This window comes from Dermacentor variabilis, chromosome 8, assembly GCF_050947875.1.
Source record: "Dermacentor variabilis isolate Ectoservices chromosome 8, ASM5094787v1, whole genome shotgun sequence".
NCBI classification, from domain to species: domain Eukaryota; kingdom Metazoa; phylum Arthropoda; class Arachnida; order Ixodida; family Ixodidae; genus Dermacentor; species Dermacentor variabilis.
Window position 1 is genome coordinate 52,390,109 of NC_134575.1, and position 16,906 is coordinate 52,407,014.

At 44.4% G+C, this 16,906-nt stretch overlaps 1 protein-coding gene across 1 annotated transcript in view; it reads left to right on the forward strand.

Moving 5' to 3' along the window:
- Nucleotides 1-16,906, forward strand: part of LOC142590212 (uncharacterized) — a 234,899-nt gene that overhangs the window by 205,211 nt on the left and 12,782 nt on the right. Inside the window, exon 2 of the mRNA XM_075702132.1 lies at nt 1,800-1,908. Within this exon, the coding sequence (XP_075558247.1) occupies nt 1,800-1,908 (109 nt within the window). The remainder of the gene's footprint in view (nt 1-1,799; nt 1,909-16,906) is intronic.

Here is a 16,906-nt window from a genome sequence, read left to right on the forward strand (position 1 = left end):
TGCTTCATTAGTCTAAACTGATTTATTGTTTCGCTTTAGTGTCCCTTTAAGGACTATCGCGTTGCGCTCCAGAGCTGGAGGTCATCAGTTCGATCAGGGCCACGGCGGTGCATTTCATTGGCGATAAAATAATAAAAAATGTGCTAGTGCACTTCGATTTAAATGCACGTTATTTGACCCCAAGTGGTAAGGGCTAAACCCGTGTCTTTCACTGTAAGTCTGCAAACCTACCTATTAACCTCGATTGTTGCATGTGTAGTATAATCGTGAAAAATACGTTGTAATATGTATTAAGACACCGCTCTCTTTCATATCCCTGCCTTCTTTTTGCCAACTTCACTTACATGCAAGGACTTCCAACTGTACACAAAGAAAAAGTCGATAGATCCGCAGAGTAAAAAAGGAAAAGACACTCGTGGCAACTGCTGTACGGATCGCGCCGATGAACTGGCTGGCTTCGTTTGTGGCATCAACGAAACTCTCGCAAATTTAGCTGCTCTAACATAAGTTGGCCTTAATTCGTAGTCGGCGGATAGCGGGAATCGTAGTCTTTATTCCTCGAATGAGTTTCTTGGGACTCTGATCGTAATTCTAGGAAGGTTTATTTCCAGAGACGATAAAACTCTTTAGGTGTTGTTGACTAGAACCGTAGAAGACTGTGACGATAGTCTCACCAACAATACGCGTCGGTGGTTTTATGAACATGTAGCGGCCAAAGGCGCTCATTTACGAAATCAAAACAATGCAGTCTGGCAAATACCTGCTAGTTTCGTTGGCCTCCGCGACACCAAAAATGGGCTTGCTTCTTTCTCTGTAATGTTTCTTTTGGGGGCGTCTTCTCTTTCCGAGAACCTTCTTTGTGCCGTTGTAGAGTCTCGCGAAAAAATACGGGGCCTTTTCATTTTGTTTTTCGGTACAGGGAAGAAAGAACACAACTTCTGCGTTTTAGTTTACGACGGAGGCCGCATTCCTTCTCGTACACCGTAGGCGAAGCCGCTGTGTAGGAATGCTCCAGTCCACTCATTTTGCATTGTACTGACTGTTTCTCTGTAAACACTTTTACACACTTCTTTATAGTTTAGGACTATAACGAATGGAGCTCCGTCACGTCAAATGAGGTTTCGTTTGTTTTGTTGGAATATATTATTACCTCACCTTGTTTATTGATATAAGTCTACCAGTATCTATCTATCTATCTATCTATCTATCTATCTATCTATCTATCTATCTATCTATCTATCTATCTATCTATCTATCTATCTATCTATCTATCTATCTATCTATCTATCTATCTATCTATCTATCTATCTATCTATCTATCTATCTATCTATCTATCTATCTATCTATCTATCTATCTATCTATCTATCTATGGGTTTATCAGCTCTGTTTGGCGCATGCTGAAATGCAGTTGTTGCTTGCAGACAACATCTTACCTTCCAATTCTTCTCCATTCCCCTTATTATCTTGCGGTTTCGTTCAAATAAAAAATTAGTTCCGAGTGAGCCTTTCTCTCAGCTTGTTCCTCCCTTCTGTGTTTTTGTACTCTAGAAGAGTTGATTGTTGGGCTACTTGGTTTTCCATAATTGAAGTAGTAACTCAAACTTAGAGCAATATTGCGCTAAGTTACTACTTCAATTGTGCTTTTGTCGACTTTGCGTGCCATATTCGACAGCGAAACGAACCCGTACCAACATGCTGAACTTTCCGTTCTACTGGGGCGTTCGTCGCCTCTTTCTCCTTTCGCTTGAGCCCCTCAAGGCTCCGTTGTTTACACCGTGCTTTCTTTTGTGATTGCAGGTCCGGAACTCTCCCAAAGTGAGGCCACGCTTCTCGCCTAACCGGAGTTCAACGCCGAGCCGGTCGAGCCGGCATTCGTTCTCGGTAGACTGCGGTGACGTCATGCCTGGTAAGAGATGGGGCCTTTAAATAACGATTTAGAAGAAAAAAAACTGCAAACTATGAAGCGATACCTAATACTATGATTAACAACAACAACAGCAACAACAACAACAACAACAACAACAACAACAATAATAATAATAATAATAATAATAATAATAATAATAATAATAATAATAATAATAATAATAATGGTGATGTAGTAAGAACAAGCAATTTGAGTGCACTTTATACTTCGCATTCTTCGTAACCTTAAATACGCACTTTCTGTTGTTGCACGCGTAGAGGCGGGTCACTTGAGCCAGCCAAAGCAACACGTCAAAAATAGCTTTATTTCATATTTATTTTGGTCACCCGACGATTTTCATTAGGACAGAGTACAGTGGTAGTAATAGAAATGGGGGGGGGGGCGGGAAGAATGGACATAAGCAACAAAGTCTACTATCGAAAAATTTCGACACAAATGAGAGGCCTGTACTGCAGCGGGACTCCTCTTTCACGCTTCCCTAAGAACACTCCGCTCCACGTAGCTCGACCGCCAAGAAATCTGCGAGTGACCTCAGAAATGCACCGCGCAGTGATGCGTGCGAACGCACAGAAAGGCGTCATGCGCCCCACGGGTTCCTCCTCGCGCTTCTTTCGGGCCATGCTGCGCCATCTAGTGGCACTGCCGAGAAGTGCGTGCATGGCCTCCGAGACGAGAAGCGTGGCGCGCCGGTCCGTGCGAACGTTGAGAATTGTTCTCTCACTTTCCGCGCACACAGTGACACGTATTGAGTGACTCAAGTTCGTTAGATGGTCATTGAAGAACGCCCCACACAGAGTTCATTCATAGCACAGCCTGCTATTGCGTCCAGTTTCTGTTCTTGAGGAGCGCATGTGTCGTTGGCTCGATTCCCCTCAGCAGCGGAGAAATTCGAAGGGGCTTTTCTAAGTTGTAGAGCGACGTACTCCCTGTAGGATATACCTGGTTACCCACATTGGCGCCAAGGACGTTCATTGATGAGCGGCGCACACGTACTGGCAAATACCGAGTGATTCAAGTTGTCAACAAAGTGTTTATTTGAAGAGCGATAGCTACCCGTTCCTCCATCTTCCCAGGTAGCACACAAAGTCTTGAAAACGTCGTATTAAGGGATTCAACGTCTGAAACGGATTTTTGACCAAAATCGACGCATCAAAGACGTTCCAAACAAGATAGCTTAAAAACGAGGGGTGAATACGTTTTGATAACGTTGGAAGCCAGACAGCTTAAAAACGAGGGGTGAATACGTTTTGCAAACGACTCAAAACGCTACCGCCACGCCACGGCGCGTCAGCCTCTTTAGCGGCTTCTACAACATTCAACAACCCATCAACGCGATCCAACCTTGCGCAAGGTGGCGATACCGTCGTCAAATCATGTGACCAAGGTGGCCACGTGATTCGTGATGCCGGGCAGCCGGGCGAGCCGGGGCATAGTCGCGTCGTCATGGCGTCGTCGCGTCACCGCACTCGCATTGCGCTGTGGTGTGTTTGCGGCTGTTCTGAACGTGCTGCCGCAGCCCTTTGCTATGTAAGTGTTGCAGTGTTTTGCTGTCAAGAAAACGATATTCTGTGATCAGTTTGGGTTGTGCGATATGTTTGTGTGGTTTTAATTTGGAAATCAGTAGTGTTTTCAATTGTTATGTGATCAAGGCGGCCACGTTATTCGTGAAGCCGGGCATAGTTACGTTATCGCACTCGCATGACACTATGGTCTGTTTGCGACTGTTCTGAATGTGCTGCCGCTGCCCTTTGTCATGTAAGTGTTGCAGTGGTTTGCTGTCAAGAAAACGACATTCTGTGATTAGTTTGGGTTGTGCGATCTGTTTGAGCCGGGCATAATAACGTTATCGCACTTGCATTGCGCTGTGGTATGATAGCGGCTGTTCTGAATGTGCTGCCGCTGCCCTTTGTCATGTAAGTGTTGCAGGGTTTTGCCGTCAAGAAAACGACGTTCTGTGATTAGTCTGGGTTGTGCGATCTGTTTGTGTAGTTTAATTTGGAAATCAGTAGTGTTTTCAATTGGAGGGCGCGGAGTGGAGGGCACTAATCAGCTCTTCAAGTTCATTGTCATGTTATGTGAGGCGCCTTTTCACTGACGCTGTAATTAAGGCGTTAAGGGCAGTATAAGGACGAAAGTTAGAGGGACGAAATCGTGCCTGTGTGTCCCTAGCGTCGGGGTCGGCCGCTATGCGTGATCCTAACAAGAAAGCATTTTGCACAATGCGAAGAAAGGCGGCAAAATTTCTGTCTGTGCGCACCTTGCCGATCTCCGCAGTAGAGCCATCATCGTGGTATTTTAGTCTCCCGTTTAGCAAGAGTGTTGCAGACAAGGGAACTGGTTCAAACAGGCTTTTTTTTAATGATTCACTACTAGTGCGGTATCCCAAAAAGTGAGGTCAAGTGCTCGCCCTATTTTCTTCCCTCGCGCTACAGCGCACTGACAGAATTTTGCGTGCACCATACCGTGCTTTTATCGTTTGCGCTTCAGGTTCTCGATTGTGTTTTCGCCCCCTTTACCCACGTCATGGGTATTTCATGGTATTACCGGGTACCACATGTGTCCATATATTCTGTCCAATATATGAAACGGCCAAATTCGATATTATTTGACGCCTCAAATGGTAGTATTGTATTGAGTCCCTTGTAGCTTTGTGCTTGTTATCAATTTTACTATTTGGCGAATGGATACAGCATGTACGCTGCATAACTCGCTTGTGCATACTGCATACGTGAGTCGAGTATGCCCTTGGTATAAAATAACTTGTATGCTTTAGGTAGTACGATTGTTTGCAGTTTGGGACATGTGTCGGAATGTACGCTGTGCGCCCTTCGCGCTTTACTTCGTCGGCGGGGCCTGCCGAGTTCGTGCGGGTGCCATGTGTGCGCATGGAGTTCGCGAAGCGCTCTCGCAGTTTTTATATATATATATATATATATATATATATATATATATATATATATATATATATATATATATATATATATATATATATATATATATATATATATATATATATGTGTGTTCTGTTCGCGCGCTTCGCACAACAGGGCATGTTGCAGTTCTTTGTCCTTGTGCAACATATTTTCCTAGCGTACGTCTTTGCATTATTTGATACCGGTTTCACACGGGGCTCTTTTAGCCGCTATCCAGCCCGTTACAAATCGAATTTCTCGGTCGTGATGGCTCCTCTGCGCAAGCTACGAGAGTGAGCCAGTCGCATCGATAATTTCGATCCGGATCGGGCTTGATCGCGATGGAGAGTGGTCGTGTGACACCGGTTTTACACATGGCTCCCACATAGGGAACACTTTAAGTTCAATGCTACTGAGTGAAGAGCAAGTGCATATATATGCCAGTGGTGGTATGTGGGCAAGTCTCTCTGGTGAAGCCAATACTTGTGCATTCAAAACATTTCAATTACCAGCGTAGTGCATCAATGTGTCTACTTCGACAAAATGGAGCACCAGTGCAGAAATCTGAACATACCTGTCCAGGGCAGCAATTGTGTCTAGATTGAAACCACTACCAGCATGTGCGGCAGTTCTATTTCCAGCAGCGGGACTGCACAATAATCAGTAGGGTGCTCTCAAGCTGTTTATCTATGAAACTCTGCCTGGACTGTGTGCCAAATATTTTTGGACGTGAAAGTGGGGGTGAATTGGTAAACATCAGTGGAACTGTGCCTGGACTTTGTGGCAAATGTTTCTGGATGTGAAAGTGTGAGTGAACTGGAAAAGAATTTGCTCTGGGCTACATGTGTTAAACGTTTTTCTCATTCAGAGTGCTTTTTTTTACTTTAGGAGACTGGAGATGTGCGCAAAGTGTGACATGTCAGTGTGCTAATTAATGTATTTGCTGGTTTGCAAATTATTCGTTGCAACTTTATTTTTGCCAGAGAGGTACAACTTTGCCTCTTGTAAAGGGCTTTTTAGATAAAACACTTACTATTTATTATGACCATTGCTTCCTTTGTTACACAAATGCAGCTTCCAGTGCATTCCATTTTATTTCCATGTTTATGTAAGTTTCTAATATGAGGCTTGCATATTCATTTCTCACGTTCTGGAGTGGCAAGATGCAGCATTACTGTCTCATCGTTCGCTGTACTACAGTAGTGTTCACTTGTTACACTGAATCCCCCATTTAAGTATTCTGTACTAATTTCACTTCATTGCTTTTTTGTTGTATGGTTATTTTTCTCGCCATTACCTTCTTTGATATATCCTAAAGGCAATATTTCCAATTTTGCATTGTTCCCATTTTTTTTATTTCTGTCACAGGATTGTTTTATGATGGTATGCGGTGGTATTTCTTTTTGTGCTCTTTTCAAGCTTCTAGATGACTGGTAACATTGCTTGGAGGCAGTTACCATCCAATTCATATTCTTGCATTTTTCAGTCTACTTCTTCCATTCGCTCCGATGTCACTTCTGCGTAACTCTAGTCCATCTAATAGCACGCGCACTTTACTATGATAAATTAGACACCTTAGTACACTCCAGGTTTTTCTGTTCATTTTTGTATGTGTACTTGGAATTTTGTTTATGTGCTAGTGAATGTTCACTTTCGAGTTCATTACGAATCCTTTCTGCGACTTTTGTCATTGTTGATGTACTTTTATTTCTATTTGCATTTCTCACACAGTTTGTTCGAACCTTGCATAAGCATTACATTTTAATAAAGTGTTCTTGCTTTGTCACAATGTTCTCATTTCATGCACTCTTGGCATGAAGGGCTTGGTCTGGCCACCTGCCAAGACGTGGCCATTTGTTCTTTGCAGGAGGTCGTTCCCATTGTGGTTGTAAGCATCGTAGCTTACTAAAGGCGGTATTAAGGATTTATTATTCCTAACAGGCTCATTTTCGTGCGACTTGGTAGACGATGCGCCGGCCATGCGGGGAACAGTGCTTGGCACTGCGCCATGGCTCTTACAGTCAACACCGACGCTTCTACTCATCTGGGGCGCGATTGGAGATCGTTGTTCGAAACGCCCGATCAGTTTCACCTCACGCGATTGGCCTAGGCCGTGCCAACGGGTGCGGCTGACGACGTCTGCGCGGCATAGGCCAGTCGCGTGAGGCGAAACTAAACGCGTGTTTTGAACAACGATGTCTGATCGGGCCCGTCACCCACGAAAATTAGCTTCAGATTATCGTAAACCTTTCAAGACCGCTTCTAGACCAGCTTTTTGATAACGTCCTAAAAACGTTTAGAAATTGGTTACGAATAGTTTTGACAAAAGGATTACTTGTGTCTTTCCCCATCCTATTTCTAGACCAGCTTTTCGAATACGTCTTGCAGACCTGTTCTAGATCGTCTCAAGAAAGTAATTAAGCCGGACATTAGCAGAGATATCCGACGTTTTCCCGCCGAAGTTCTCTCATTCGTGTCTTCTTTAACCCGTTTTTATCGTCTTGGATAAACGCTACGAAAACGTTACGTATCTCTTTTGTGCTACCTGGGTTACAGTGACCCATCTAGGCGGGAAGGAAGTTCGTTGAAGAAGCGCACGTATGTACATATTGCCACACACTCAGTGAATCAGGCTCAATGATTGATTTCGAACCCTGCTGCTGCAGCCTGATGCATTAAACATTCGACCACAGAGTACCCAGTGATCCACGTAAGCGGAACATTCTTACATGCAAACATACATAGGTAGACACATAGACCCGGCGAAGCTCGTTGATTACCATAAGAATGGTAATACGTTAAAATAATATACATTGAAACACACTGACGCACGTACACAAGTCCACAAAATTTCACGGAACACAAAACCTGACGTAATAGTTCTGCGCAAACCCGCAAGGCGGAGAAGAGTAATTAATCCCGGACCAGGACGAATTATTCTTCAACTGAGAGGCTTTTTTTCCTTTTGAGGAAACTGTGTGGGTTTCTTTTGTAGCAATTTGCTACGTTCGGGTGGATGGCTCATTTTCCTTTTATTAACACGAAATCTGAGAAAATTCTGATTATATGCGCAGCCGCACAACACAGCTTAATGTTTGCAAGTGCAGCCTCTCTCAGTATACGTTAACCACATTATGATGTTTGGTTGGAGGGGTTAGAGGGCAGTAAATGGGATATAATAGGGCTCAGTGAAGTTAGGAGGACAAAAGAAGCATCTGCAGTGCTAAAAAGTGGGCACGTCCTGTGTTACCGGGGCTTAGCGGAGAGACGAGAACTAGGAGTCGGATTCCTGATTAATAAGGATATAGCTGGTAACATAAAGAAATTCTATAGCATTAACGAGAGGGTAGCCGGCCTTGTTGTGAAACTTAATAAGAGGTACAAAATGAACGTTGTACAGGTGTACGCCTATACATCCAATCATGATGACCAGGAAGTCGAAAGCTTCTATGAAGACGTGGAATCGGCCATGGGTAGAGTGAAAACAACATACACTATACTGATGGGCGACTTCAATGCCAAGGTAGGCAAGAAGCAGGCTGGAGACAAGGCAGTGGGGGAATATGGCATAGGCACTAGGAATAGCAGGGGGGAGCTATTGGTAGAGTTTGCGGAACAGAATAATATGCGGCCAATGAATACCTTCTTCCGCAAGCGGGATAGCCGAAAGTGGACGCGGAGGAGCCCGAATGGCGAGGCCAGAAATGAAATAGACTTCATACTCTGCGCTAACCCTGGCATCATACAAGATGTGGACGTGCTCGGCAAGGTGCGCTGCAGTGACCACAGGATGGTAAGAACTCGAATTAGCCTAGACCTGAGGAGGGAACGGAAGAAACTGGTACATAAGAAGCCGATCAATGAGTTAGCGGTAAGAACGAAAATAGAGGAATTCCGGATCAAGCTACAGAACCGGTATTCGGCTTTAACACAGGAAGAGGGCCTTAGTGTTGAAGCAATGAACGACAATCTTATGGGCATCACTAAGGAGTGTGCAATAGAAGTCGGCGGTAACTCCGTTAGACAGGATACCAGTAAGCTGTAGCAGGAGACGAAAGATCTGATCAAGAAACGCCAATGTATGAAAGCCTCTAACCCTACAGCTAGAATAGAACTGGCAGAACTTTCCAAGTTAACCAACAAGCGTAAGACAGCTGACATAAGGAAGTATAATATGGATAGAACCGAACATGCTCTCAGCAACGGAGAAAGCCTAAAAGCAGTGAAGAAGAAACTAGAAATAGGCAAGAATGAGACGTATGCGTTAAGAGACAAAGCCCGCAATAGCATTACTAATATTGATCAGATAGTTCAAGTGGCTGAGGAATTATATAGACATTTATACAGTACCGGTGGCACTGACGACGATAATGGAAGAGAGAATAATCTAGAGGAATTTTAAATCCCACAAGTAACGCCGGAAGAACTAAAGAAAGCCTTGGGAACTATGCAAAGGGGGAAGGCAGCTGGGGAGCATCAGGTAACAGCAGATTTGTTGAAGGATGGTGGGCAGATTGTTCTAGAAAAACTGGCCACCCTGTATACGCAATGCCTCATGACCTCGAGCATACCGGAATTTTGGAAGAACGCCAACATAATCCTAATCCACAAGAAAGGGGGCGCCAAAGAGTTGAAAAATTATAGACCGATCAGCTTACAGTCCGTTGCCTACAATGTATTTACTAAGCTAATCGCAAATAGAATCAGGAACACCTTAGATTTCTGTCAGCCAAAGGACCAGGCAGGATTTCGTAAAGGCTACTCAACAATAGACCATATTCACACTATCAATCAGGTGATAGAGAAATGTGCAGAATGTAACTAACCCTTATATATAGCTTTCAATCATTACGAGAAAGCGTTTGATTCAGTCGAAACCTCAGCAGTAATGGAGGCATTGCGGAATCAGGTTGCAGAAGAATCGTACGTAAAAATACTGAAAGATATCTATAGCGGCTCCACAGCCACCGTAGTCCTTCATAAAGAAAGCAACAAAATCCCAATAAAGAAAGGCGTCAGGCAGGGAGATACGATCTCTCCAATGCTATTCACAGCTTGTCTACAAGAGGCAGTCAGAGAACTGGATTGGGAAGAATTGGGGATAAGAGCTAATAGAGAATACCTTAGTAACTTGCGATTCGGTGATGATATTGCCTTGCTTAGTAACTTAGGGGATCGATTCCAATGCATGATCACTGACCTGGAGAGGCAAAGCAGATGGGCAGGTCTAAAAATTAATCTGCAAAAAACTAAAGTAATGTTTAACAGTCTCGGAAGAGAAAAGCAGTTTACGATAACTAGCGAGGCACTGGAAGTGGTAAGGGAATAAATCTACTTAGGGCAGGTAGTGACCACGGATCCGGATCACGAGACTGAAATAATTAGAAGAATAAGAATGGTCTGGGATGCGTTTGGCAGGCATTATATCATGAACTGCAGGTTGCCATTATCCCTCAAGAGAAAAGTGTATAACAGCTATGTCTTACCAGTACTCACGTACGGTGCAAAATCCTGGAGGCTTACAAAAAAGGGTTCTACTTAAATTGAGGATTACACAACGAGCTATGGAAAGAAGAATGATGGTTGTAACGTTAAGGGATAAGAAAAGAGCAGATAGGGTGAAGCGACAAACGCGAGTTAAGGACATCTTAGTTGAAATCAAGAAAAAGAAATGGGGCGGGGGCATGGGCAGGACATGTAGTGAGGAGGGAAGATAACCGATGGTCGATCATTAAGGGTTAAGGACTGGATTCCGAGGGAAGGAAAGCGTAGCAGGGGGCTGGAGGAAGTTAGGTGCGGGCGGATGAGATTAAGAAGTTTGCAGGGCCAACGTGGCCCCAATTATTACATCACCTGGATAGTTGGAGAAGTATGGGAGAGGCATTTGCCCTGCAGTGGGCGTAACCAGGCTGATGATGATGATGATGATGTTCGGTTCTACTGGCTATTGTTACAGTAAAATTCAAACAGCGCTAGACGACAGGACCAGAAAGAGGAGGAGACAAACACGGCGCTGTGTTTGTCTCCTCCTCTTTCTGGTCCTGTCGTCTAGCGCAGTTTGAATTTTATGGTTACCATGGAACACCAACTCGCCCAATCCGCTGCCCTTCTATTGTTACAGGTTGCTCGAAAATTGAACGTTTTCTGAGATCCCGTGCTCCATAAACGTTTTGTGGTTTACTGTATCTATTTATATTTTTCTGGGGCGCTGCATTATGCCCGCTTATTTAAAAAAAGATATCGCTCAGCGCAAGACGCGTCTGCATGATTTGGAACTTACTGGAAGGTTATGGTTGATGTTACCTGATGAGCCTGTTGTTACCGGAGCTTGCGCAATCTAACTGTGTGCGTGACGCGAATTGTCCAGTATGTTAGGGAAGGCACGCGGGCATCAGCGATTTAAAAAAATTAAATTATGGGGTTTTACGAGCCATAACCACTTTCTGACTATGAGGCACGCCGTAGTGGAGGACTCCGGAAATTTCGACCACCTGGGGATCTTTAACGTGCACCTAAATCTAAGTACACGGATGTTTTCGCATTGCGCCTTCATCGAAATGCGGCCGCCGTGGCATCAGCGATTTCACTGGAACCTTAGAAGAATGATATATAGAAGCCGATGCGGTTGACCGACAGGTCAAATCTTTGACGATCGCCGACTGTGCTCACCGTTATCGTTCTGCGGTAGTGTTAGTTGTTTTGCTGGGCACAAGTTCACCCAATAAAGAATTAGTTACCTTATTTACAGCGGTCGCTACTGTATTCTTTACCGTCACCACAACGCTACAGTACATACATACATACATACATACATACATACATACATACATACATACATACATACATACATACATACATACATACATACATACATGCATGCATGCATGCATGGATACATACATACATACATACATACATACATACATACATACATACATACATACATACATACATACATACATACACACACACACACACACATACATACATACATACATACATACATACATACATACATACATACATACATACATACATACATACATACATACATACATACATACATACATACATACATAGGAACACGCAGGGTGCAGTATAGCTGGTGTCATCCATCCTCCTCGGGGAAGCTGTCATACACGCTCAAAGCCGAATAATTAACTAAAAGAAGCAGCCGTAAAAAAAAGCGAATGGGTAAAGGTAACTGAAGCGTTTGCTTCCGTTTTAACTCAGTCAAATGTCCGAAGGAAAAACAAAAGCAAACCATTCACGTTGACTCGAATGAGGATAAATTGCCTTCCACTGCACAATAGCAGAAGCACACTGCAAAGCGGAAACAAAACAACAGCAGAAAATGGACGAACAGAAACGCACGGCTCTTTCTTCAAAGCGGCTTCCTTTCCATGTCCCAATAATAGAGCGTACATTTGTCTTCCTTCATATACGAAGCATGCTGTAGCTACGGGGAAACAAAAAAAAAAATTGGCACTGAATTCGTGAATACGTTTCCTGCGCATTCAAGGAAGAAAGGGGAATACATTTCTCGCTCTTCCTGAGAGGCTCGAGCAGAAGTAAGGGAAACTTCCAGCAAAGCCGTTCAGTTTTTCGCGTGAGATCGACCCGCGATACTTTCGAACCGGCGTTGTTTACAGCTTGAAGCGAAACGTGAGCAATGATAAATAGTGATAGCGTCGGCGTTCGGCTAACATGCCTCGCCAGTGCCGGTATAAGCAAGTCGTGCGTCCAGCAGAGTGAAATGTGTTTTGGTAAGACATGAAGGGGTGTCACTAGAAAGAAACGTAAGGGTGTGATGCGTGGGTGTGATTGTGTTCAGTTTTTATATGACCGATCTGTTTACGCGTACGCGCCAAGTCGCTATGCTAATTATTATATGGGTGGGAAATACGCGTGTGTTAGGATCAATTCATTTGCTATAATATCTTAAATTTATTCGTCAAGCTGGCGCAGCGGATTTCTTTGCAACAAGCGCGCATCGGATGGTGTGCAAGCGACGGGAGTGTTTGCTCCGCCACGCACGTTCTTTCTGCAGATACCGCGCCATATACTGAGACCGTGTATGTTTCCGTGTTTATTTTGTTTCTCAATTCAATTTGATGCTGTTCTTTGTGTTTATTCTGCTAATCCCTGTGTTGCAACTACCCGCCGTGGTTGCTCAGTGGCTATGGTGTTAGGCTGCTGAGCACGAGGTCGCGGGATCGAGTCCCGGCGACGGTGGCCGCATTTCGGCGGGGGCGGAATGCGAAAACGCCGGTGTACTTAGATTTAGGTGCACGTTAAAAAACCCCAGGTGGTCAAAATTTCCGGAGTCCTCCACTACGGCGTGCCTCACAATCATAAAGTAGTTTTGGCACGTAAAACCCCGTAAGTAAATTTTGTTTGTGTTGTAACTATTTTTATCTCTGCCTTATCTTTCGAATACACGTAAAGCAGAAGAAATACGGTTTGATATCCTGTCGGAGTGAAAAAGACGAAAAGGCTTTAAAGAGATAGGGACATATGTATGATCACCATGTGTGTCCGTCTTTCTTTTTTTTTTTTTAATGTGTAAGCATCTCTAAGCATACGGAACGACAAAACACGTCTGTCCATCTCGTAAGACGATCTTTTTCAAGATAGGATGCGCAGCGGCAAGCGATTTCACCTTCGGGCTGCCTCTCGCTTCGATGCGAACTAAGCACCAAGAACACAGCGCTGACGAAGCTATCAGCACTCGGGCGGGGGCACGCCCATCACAGATCGCTTTCAACGTATACGACCGGCGCGTATCCCTTGAACGCGGACTACGCAGCGAGAACACAAGGCCCGTGTAGAAATTCGGGCTTTGCAGTGAAGTGTGGCTTAGTCGCACGTCAAGCTGCGCGAGCGGTTGAATCACTTATATCAATAAATCATGTTTTTTTTTCGGTGCCAAAGACACCGAATGAATACAAGGCCGTTACACGTATTACGACGATAGCGTCTGTGGGCGTATGACTCTATTCGATTTGTGAGCATTTTACGGTGTGTCTATGCCATAGAGTTTTTCACTACATTATCTAGAGGGAAATCTGGCGCTGCTGCGCTGTGGTATGCATGGGAATGCCGGTATATTGTGACTTCGGATTGGCATCGGCCTCGGAGAGACAGGACACCTTGAAGACGCGCTTGGCAAGCACCGTTCTGTCTGTCACAATGATTCATTTTCCACTAAAACATCACGTGAAAAGCTGTTTTGGTTTTATTGTTACGCAAAAACAAGATTTTGAATAATAATAGAACCAACTATGAGAACATAACGTTATAAAACATTTGCGTAATAAAAACAACTATGAGAACTTGTTATTGCGTATACGGTTATATGTTACGTAAAAAGTATCAGCGGGCAGCTAAAGTTGGAGGACAGACAACAAGGTTCGCGCTCGCTTTGAAACAGTTTGTCGTCTGTTCTTGTTTTTCTTCGCTTGGACATGCATTGTAGGTGAGTAAATATGTAATATGCGTGAATGGAAACATTTTATGAAAATTTTACTTTGAGAGCGCGTTATACACGGAGTACAGGAGTAACAGTACAGAGTAACATATACAGGAGTAACTGCGGAAGTCTACTGCATTCGTTAGCCTAACGAGCTGGTCCACTGCCCGCTCGAGTTGACGGCATGCGGGCTGTATGCAAACGACTGGTCATATGCGGCCTTGCCTCGCCTGTAAAAAGTAAGCAATTAATTAAAATACTAAATACTCCCGCAGTTTGTCTCGCTCGCAAACAAAGCCCATCAGCAGGCGCAAAGTAATAAGCTTTTCGCATGGATAGTACAATAACCGGCAAGTAGCGTCAGAGAACTAGAAACGACTGCCACTTCAGAGGGAACGTAAGGGCGAAAAGAAATTCAGCAATACATGACAACTGGCGAGACATAACCGACCTACTTCAATCGCTCCGTCCGAGATTTTGAGTGCTTTAGGAATTGTAAAAATTGCAAGCCGCTCTATTCTGCATTGCAGATGGGCACGGAGGAAACTACTATTGTGCGCTTAAAAGAGCTCTCGCAACAACCAAAACACGGAGAGTTATTCCCGACTCCCACAAATAGTATACAAATAAACACGACGAGCGGTCTACCCGAGTTCTCATTTGGAAAACGGAATTGGACTTTTCGACATCGCCTCGCTACAACGCGAGGCAGAAGATTGCGCGCTACACCTGCTGCGACATCAATAAATCGCCGAATGTTCGCTCACGAGAGGTCCGTGCTCGTGTTGCACGCGATCGATTGCAACCGAGAGTTCATTTCCCAAGCGCTCACACCACAAGATGGCCTAGCCTGCCCATGTGGCACGCTTCATTCCATTTCCACATATCCATGAGCCTTACGTTTGATCGCCACACAGCGAATATTCCCCAGAAGCTGGCCACAGGATTGCGCTTCGCTGCTTATGTCCCTTGTATATGCCAATCATTACCCAGAAAGTGCAGCCGCAAGAAGGAAAAGAATAAGAAGAACAGAATGCTGACGTTGCGAAAAGAAAATGCTTGTTGATCATCTGGATTTTCATTCCAGCACATTCGCTCTGAAAGTTTCTCCCGTCATTTCATTCGTGGTACCGGAGAAATTGAGTCCCGCTTGTTAGGAAAGGCGTTGGAAGCATGCATATTCCAGCTCGCATTGACAGAGTGATAAAGTTGCGTGATGAAAAAAAAAAAGGACTCGTGACAGAGGAATAATCCCCCAATCAGAGTACACTATGACGTTTTCATTCTTTAACTGGTCAGCAGAACTTTAGAGATGAAACCAAAAGAAACCCGGGAATTAGTTGGAATCATTGTCATTATCTGCCTTAGTAAATATACCATGTGGTTCACGTAAGTTTGCGCAAAAATAAAGAAAAGGATATATATGCAAGTGGCACGTTTTAGAGAGAACCAAAATACTGTGGTTTGCGGTGACTTGGAGCAAGTAAGATAGTCTGTTATTCTTGGTATTTCGCCCAATTCCATAATTAGTATTCATCTTTACTTAAAACGTATAGGTCAGCGCTTGCTTTCTTTTCAGATATTGCATTCGCATCGAAAGCATAAATGAGAAAATTGTAGACCATCATGAAAAATTCCCGATCCAGCTTTGTGCGACTCAACGCGCGTTACATCAAAGTTGTTTTGTTTTTTCTGAGCCTAAAAGCAATCCCGCGATACACGAAAAATGAGGATATCTTGCGTCTAGTCGCACGGCACTACGCCTCAGCGGGAGGCTAGATTGCAAATCAGGCCCCCAATAATTTAATCGTTTCACTCCTGAGTTTTCCATTTTCCCGTTTCGTGATTTGTTTTTTTTTTTTTTATTTCAATCGTCTGACGCCACATTCACGTAACTGCCAACGCTAGCATCCGGCGGTGACCCGCATTTTACGTTTGAACAGTGGAATCAAACGCTGTCCTCGCTTACAGAAAATTACCTTTGTTTGCTTTCATCAATTGCTTTTTCCTATCTAATTGGATGGCAAGAGGCGAGGAGCGTGAAGAAGAGGACACGGTTTGGGCGGGGCCGAGCCAGGCGTACTGAAAGTGGACACGTAGACGAGGAGGGCACTGCCGACGTCTGCGATGGGTCCGCTTCCTCTTGCTTAGCCTGCGGCGGCTGGTGCAAAATGGCGATGTCGGGCAGCAGTAGGTTAAAGGTGCCGCTAAAACGGATCTCCCGCGAAGATGAGGAGTTGGCGGAGCGATGTCGTATAGGTGGTCGAAAGGGCTCGATGACCTTTTCCTGCCACTTAAGAAAGCCATATTATACACAAATAATTCCACGCTCTCTGGCAGGTGCGAGTAGCCAGTGCCTGAACGATCGGTGGCAAGACGTCATCTATTCCTTTCGGTACGGTGCTGATCCGTCTATACAGAGAAAAAAAAATTCAGTTTTGTTCGACCTATCAATGCATCTTTTAAGCGTACACGTCACTTTGACGGGGTGAGTTATCGCGGTTTTGTGACGTCGCGTGACGGATAGTCGAAGTGGGCCATGCCCGAAAACTTTTGACCAATAGCAGATGGCTAAGGGCGAAAAGGCGTCGAA